The sequence below is a fragment of the Scleropages formosus genome, chromosome 11 (genome assembly GCF_900964775.1).
Source record: "Scleropages formosus chromosome 11, fSclFor1.1, whole genome shotgun sequence".
Taxonomy (NCBI): Eukaryota; Metazoa; Chordata; class Actinopteri; order Osteoglossiformes; family Osteoglossidae; genus Scleropages; species Scleropages formosus.
In genome coordinates, this window is record NC_041816.1 from 277,869 (window position 1) to 285,192 (window position 7,324).

Sequence of the window (7,324 nt, forward strand, 5' to 3'; positions counted from 1 at the left end):
CTCTCTCTCTCTCTCTCTTTGTTCTGTGGAGATGTCAAACTGCGATTCCACAGTATTTGCCGGACCCTCCATCTCAGACTCCATTAAGCAGCAGTTCAGCAGCGGAGTGGCTATTTGAGGTGTACATTGGGAACGCTCTGTGGCCTCTTTAATTGCAACTCTCCCAGCCCTCCGAGCTTTTCCCCCTCCGCGGCTTCTGTAAAGAAAGATCACCTTCTCAGTAAAAGCACAGCATTTCGACCCGCCGAAAAACCCAGCCCGCTTTGAAGCACACGCGTCTTGTGTTCACGCACCCTGTATTAACTTCACCGTGGCCTCATTGAATTTGTGTGTTACACACCTGGGCAGTCACAGTCCCAGAGAGGTTGCAGCAATCTGCTCGTATTGATTTCCGTTGTATGAGTAAAGAAGACATGGTTCTTGATGACTTAATTGGAAAGACAATATGAGTCTTCTTCTAAGTAGCTTGTGACTTTGGGCTCTTTGCTTGTCTTTACGGAAGTGCTTTAATTCATAAGTAAACTTCACCGTTGAGTGCGCACTAAGTGCTGAATGATTGTCTTGATAGTGGGAGTACAAAATATAGAGTTCTTTGTAACTGTAAGACGCAAGATGAACCGTGTCCTTGTGCTACTCTGTATTCGCTACTGCGGCAATATAGATTTTACACCGTTGTTGTAATAACAAGGTTACATTTCAATGTGCATCTAACTGGAGCAGCAGGTAGTGTCGTGGTTACAGCTTCTGTTTTGCAATCAGCACTCATCAAAAGACCCAGGTTCAAACCCTACCTCTTGCTATAATACCCATGAACAAGGTACTTACCCTGAATTGGTAAAGTAAAAATTACCTTTCGGTATACATGGGGCAACGATTGCATTTAGCTCAGCATACAGACCTAACTTTGTAAGTCACTTTGGGGGAAAAAGTGTCATCCAGATGAATAAATAATATACCTCATAACGTGCTTTCGGGGGAAATTGTCATTAAAAAGAATGGAAAGTAATATTTGGGGTGTACAATATCTATATAATGGCAGAATTCTAACATTAACCAGAGAAATGTGTCCCATTTTATGTTGTATTAAATCGTTTTCTGTAACTCTCCACTTAAATGAAAGTTAAAGACTACAGTACATTTAAACCTGTGTTTTTTATTTTACTTATTATAAGCTTACCCAAGCACTTGCTTTATTATTTGGAGAAATAAGGAGCTAAATTGACTTTTGCTTGCAGAGCTGTTCATTCTCTCCAGATGGAACACCTATTAACAGTGTGCAGGTTTGTTAGAACCTCTCAGAAGAGACCCTTTATCAGGGAAACCAGGAGTGACATGTTCATTTTAAAAGCCTGGTTTGTCTTTGTTTATCTCATTTTCGAACTTGACACGAAAAATTAGTCGAGCTGCCAGTCAGTGTCACCCTACCTGCTACGCACACACCCCTCTTCCCCACCCCTGACCCCACGCTGACCTCAAGGGCACGGAGATGGTTCTGAAAAGGGACGTCAAGCAGCAGTAACACTTCCGCTAATGAAAGTCATCCGACATCTTCTGAAGCGCGGCCTCGTACGCGCCGAAGGCTGCGGTTAAAAACGTGCTGGAAATGTCCAACCTGTTTTGAAAAGCATTTATCTGAAAATTTGAGAAAAGAATAAATAAACGGCACCTTACCTGATTCAGACATTCGTTAACTATTGTTGGTAATTTTGTTTTGAAATGAAAATGCCATTGATGAGTTCCAAAACGTTATATAAAAGCAATCTTTGATATGATTTTGAATCCTTTTTTGCCCGCGTTGTGCTCAGTTGTTAGCAGAGCAGCACCGTCTGTACCTCTGAGTGTTCGCACCTTAAATCGTTGTCGCGACTAGTGCGGATCTTTGCCGGCTTGCGTACGTGTGGTGCAAACTCGTGTGGTTTGGGCGGCGACCGGTTTTCTCGTTCTGCCAGAATGCTTCCACGGTGAACCAGATTGAGTAAACACCGAAGTGCAGCCCACCTTGGAGTGCGCTGAGCTCCAACAGTTGGGCACGAGTGCAGCTGAGCGTGGCTAATGGAAACATCGCCTTGGCTTGCGGGAGCGGGGAAAGGGCAGCTGACAGTACAGATGAACTGCTGTAGGAACACGTAGACAGTGCCGGTCACCTTATACGGGCGGGGGGAAAAAAAACCTATTCACTTTCCATTTCCTTCACCATTAACCTGGCAAGCAGAGCATATCAGCAGAGCTGTGCTCCTGCCCAACAGGTTGTCACATTGAGTATGTGGAGCTGCTGTTGTACGCTGTATGTACTGTCTGCGAGCCTGACCTCGGGTCGGAGCTACACGTGTAGTTACTGCACCTTTCACCTGTTCCTTTGCTGGGGCGCAGTGTGGAATTTGCTGAACTCTAGTGCTTGGAAGTTGTTGACCGGGGGGCTTCGTGGTGTCAGAGGAGGTCAGGGTAGCAGGAATGTGCTCCGTTTGCTCAAGTTCTTACAGCGTTTGTTTTTCTGTCCTTTCCTTGTGTCGTCCTGCCTCGGCTCATCTTGGAATTGGCCTGTCACGTCCCCGCTCCCATGGTCTGCTTTACTCTGATAGGGGCGAACTTACACTTGTGGCATGTCTAAAGCACTCCTATGAAATGCTTTTAATTACGTTCAGATGTACTATGTGCTGCAGTAGATTTATAATTATTAGTTTAATTAGTATTGCGATTTTACACATTTATACAGACGGCTATTTATTTTATTGGAGAAGCTCAAGTACCTTTCACAGGGGTAAAACACAAAAGCTTTTCACAGGCTTTGAAATGACAACCTTGACATCTGTGATGCATACAAAAGTGTCTGTCTCCCTCCCTCTTTAGGACCATCCCTTCATCATGAAGTACAACGATGGCAATGCTGAGGTGGTATCCATGTGGGTGTGTCGCTGTCTGGAGGAGCGGCGGGCTCAGCAGCTGCAGTCCCAAGGTGTCATGTGACCTCACGAGGGCAGCGAGGGTGGTCTAGTGTCCTGAGAAGTAGGCCGTCTGCCCTCTGTCAATCCCTCACCCCTCAGTGGACAGAAGGACCTCGCCAGAACGTCTGGCAAGACTGCTAGTTCACAGTGCGGGAAGCAAAGCACCGTAACCTCAGTCTGCGCAACACGAGGCTCCAGCAAAGCCTTAACAAAGGAAACAGGTGTTCCAGGAAAACCTTGAACCACCCCGTATGAAAGTGTCCCCCCCCCCCACTCTCTGCTGCTCGTTTCTGAGAACTTTTTATGAGTTCCTTGTTGCTTTAAAGGCAATTCGAGAGAGTTAGAAACACAGAAGGGGACACAGATGTGGCCCCTGTGGGCTGGATTATTTTGTGCATGGATGGTGAGGGTCCGCGGATTGAAGAGCCCTCTTTCTTTCTCATGGCCTTCTTTGTTTTCACTCATTCAAGTGGCAAGGCCTCCAAAACTGTGGTTGTAGGAGTCCAGTTTGAGAAAAGCACTGTTTCCAGGGTGCTTTCACATGCTGGCCAAGCTTTGCCATTGGTAGCTTTCAAATAGACATGCTCCGTAGTAGCCTCTTTGTCTGTTTTTTCAGAGTGTATCTGTCTGTTTTTTTGTGCCCTTTTTTTTTTTTTTTTCCCCCTTCCACCTTCCACTTTTAACGCCGATTCTCAATGAGCCCATCGCTGTCTCGCTGGCTCCAGGGTCTACTTCCGTTTGTCGTTGCACATTGTGAGTTGGTCTCGTTTTCAGGCCATTGAAAGGATTCACTGCTTTGACTTTGAGTGTCATTGGAGTGACCCATGGCTGCAGGTGGAGATCAGTCCACTTTGTCTGTCCTTGTTCAGCAATGTCCATTTAGTGTCTATCTCTTTTATAGTAGTATCTCAATTCTGCAAGAGTAGCCACTTGTCCTGCAGTACCTGTGTAAGAAATAATCAGCATTTGAAGAAATACACCCTTATTTTCTACTTTTTCTACGTTTTAAATCGTGTTACTGTTATTGTAAAATGTAATATTTGGACTCTTGGCTGATGTTTAAAAAAGTGTAGTTGTAACAACTTGACAAGTACTGTAGTTGACTGAAATGCCAGTGAATGTTATAAGAGTAAACAAGGACTGGCTAAATCACGACCCTAAATAAGCGTTATCCCTGTAAACAAACCCAGTTATTTTCTTAAGGAAATGAGCTCTCATGAGCCATTTAATGGGTGGCATCGTTCACTGATTTGAGCCAATCCAAAGTGATTTTGCTGTCAAGAGTTCAAACCAGGAAATTATTGACATCACTGGGCTTTTGTCCATTTGCTAACATCAGGAACCTCATCTCTTTACTACTGTTTTTACGTTGACTCTTATGCTGTTTTTTTTTTTTTTTTTTTTTTGGTCTTGATTTTGCATATTTTATTAGAGTTGGTCACATGCATTTTTGAATTGAATAGAATATTTGTATGTTGTGTTCACAATTGTTTGTTTTGAGATAAAAGTGTTCAAATTAAATCAGTAGTTAAATATGACAGCAGGTAGTGTCATACTGGGGAAAGCTGTAGATTCAAGACCTTAGAATTTTATGTCTAAATAGCTTGGGAACCTTGCCAACTGTAAATAGGCAGCATAACAAAGAATTCCAGTTATGTTGTTTTGATTAAGATTGTTTGTTGCTGTATTTCTCAACATAAAAGTATATATACCCTTGTCCAACATCAAATGTATAAGATCAGAAGTCCATAAGTGCCCTTGCCAATGCTAACATGTTTGTTTAGTGCCATTTGGGAAAGGTGGAATGATGGATGGATGTATAGTATATAGCCTAAATTTCTCCCTTTCCTGTTCTCCATTTCATTATGACATCAGTCTTAACCATACTTCATTCAGTACCTTGTTATACTCTAATATTAGCAAAGGATACTGCTTGTGTGAAAAAGACATCACTGTACAATGTATAAAAAAGTCTTGACATTTATCACTAACTGAAAAAATGCATTTACTGTTTAAGCTGATTTTTTTTTATACCCTATGTGGTATAGAACAGTCTTCTGGAATTGCCAGCCTTCACGCCATGGTCATCCCTAGAGTTTGAAAACAGGTCAAGATAGCAACCTTAACTTCAGATAAAATATTAAAAAAAAAAATACAAATTTCCAGTAAAACAAAATCTGTCTTCTGTCTTAATTTTGTTGAGAATTCCTGACCAGCCAGCAACTGCTGCCAATGTCCTGAAGGAAGATGTCTGTATGCATGAAAACATGCCCTCCCCTTGTCAATCAGAGTAATTGATCATTGCTGTATTGGCCTTGGCGGGAGGGGGGGTTGGGGGGGCTGCTCAAGGTAAGTTCTTCTGCTGTTTTCACTGCAGTTGATGCTGTGGCCTCTTCAAGATTTTTGATGGCTTACTTCTGACTGCTGTATGTGTGCCATCACCTGATCTACACCTGTAACTAGTGCATTTCACACCTTTTACTGCAGTTCCAGAGCGTTTAGTTTGAGTGCCACTAGGAAACACTGCCTCCCTTTGATCTAAGTGTCCATTAGTCGAAGTTACAGTGAAAGTGCCAGTGGAGATATTGTACATTTGGTATGCACCCTGCACTGTAATTAACAAATGTTTTCACTGGGGGGCTCTGTGCAATAATACATGAAAGATTATAGAGCAGGAAATGCTTCTTTATGTTTCAGATGTGTTCATTTACTGTACACTAACTTTATTTCTTAATCAGAAATTTCCAAATGCAATTCTACATGTATTATGGTGATAAGTTTGAAAGCAATAGCCAATAAATGCATCACAACCCTTTTTTTTTTTTTCTTTTAACTTGTAACCCTGTTCTCTTGTGTTTAGCAAAAGGTGATTTTGGGATTTTTGGAAGTGCTATTCTTATTGAAACTGTTCTGGATTGAAGCTTTTCACTGTGAGAAGTTCATGGACTGATACAATCATTCATGTCGATCAAAATTTAAACTTTGGAAAACAGATAGCATGTATTATTTGTTTTCTAAGAAAAATAACCCTATATGACATGTTGTGCCTCATAAGGATTTTTTGAAATTGTGTGTGCATTTAAACTGTTTTACATTTCAGTACAGTCATTTATCTCTCAACTGCAAGAGGATTGTTAAGGATGCGTGGTGATGTTTTAATTTGTCTCATCTTGTTTCTGTCTCTGTTGGAGCTGTTTAGTGTCTGCAGAGCTCATCCCAATCGATGGCCTTGTGCGTATTGACGAGCTGGTGTTCATTTCGCTGGTCCACTCACGAACTCCAGGCCTCCCCATCAGGGTGAATTAGACAAGATGTCACAGGAAGCTCTTCACATGAACAGCACTGAAGTAGGTAGTGAAGGAAAATATAGAAAGGAAAAAACATAAAGATAACATTTGCTGCTTCAGTTGTCTGTGGCAAAGATGCGAGTTGAGTAGTGCTGAACATACTGATCATTTTTCCAATATTTTCTTTTGACAAATAAAGGCATCCTCCCAAGGAGGAGCTTCCATTATGGCATCAGGTTACTGAAAGCAGCAGCAGGTCCATCAGATCAGGGCCTTCTGTTGTACAGTTATTTAATAGTTTTCTTTTTTCTCCTGAAAATCTTGATTGCTGTTGTAATCCTTTCCCTTCTGCTACTTCAGGCCATTGTAGGTATTTACCGGCATTTCGGTGGTCACTGACCTCAACATCATGATGAAGTTACCATCAGTAATTAAATATGGAAGTAAAAGTTCAATATTTGGATTGCCACTGTAGGTAAACTTAAACGTGGAAATGATGGAGCACCACTGAAAATCGACTCTTTATTTAACTTCATCTGACTGCATCTGTCATTTCATGCTTACATTTCAGGCGGTGAAAGATATGACAAATATTCTGTTGCAACGTTGAGATTTAATAGCAATGTAGGCTGACTGTTTAATTGGAGAATTTCTGTCTGATATAATTAATCGCGAAAAAAAAGTCCGCTTTTTTGCAATATTCAGCCTGTCTTCGGGGGAAATGTTTACAGTTACTGACACATTTTGCAAAGTGACCATTTGCGTAGTGCGATTTGTAATACAATTTGTGGTAAAATCACTGCGGAAAGTGTGAAATAATTTAAAAAGGAGAAAAAAGAGGAGGGAGGCATCGCCATGCATGCGAAGGAAGGGCCGTCTCTGCAACGTGATCAGGTACCAGATGGAACCCGGCACTTTTAATATTCACCCTGTTGTTTCGTTCACCTCGTTTCGCTGCGGACGGACGGACGCTCGCACCCGCGTCGCTCGTGCCCGCGCCCGCGCCCGCGACCTTTCCGCGGAGCAGTCGGACTTGATCAGCGCGGCGGGTCGGACGGAGTGCGGCGGCCCCCCGAACAGCCACTGCCAGGATTC

The 7,324-nt window shown here is 42.5% G+C and overlaps 1 protein-coding gene across 2 annotated transcripts in view; it reads left to right on the forward strand.

Annotated features, from left to right (window-relative positions):
• The window catches only part of map2k5 (mitogen-activated protein kinase kinase 5), a 66,426-nt gene extending 63,218 nt beyond the window's left edge, over nucleotides 1-3,208 (forward strand). Inside the window, exon 22 of one of the 2 annotated variants that reach the window (XM_018752688.1) lies at nucleotides 2,848-3,208. In XM_018752688.1, coding sequence (XP_018608204.1) covers nucleotides 2,848-2,964 — 117 coding nt within the window. In that variant the 3' untranslated portion in view covers nucleotides 2,965-3,208. The remainder of the gene's footprint in view (nucleotides 1-2,847) is intronic. The other variant, XM_018752689.1, reaches the window with a different exon arrangement.
• The last annotated feature ends 4,116 nt before the right edge of the window (nucleotides 3,209-7,324 follow it).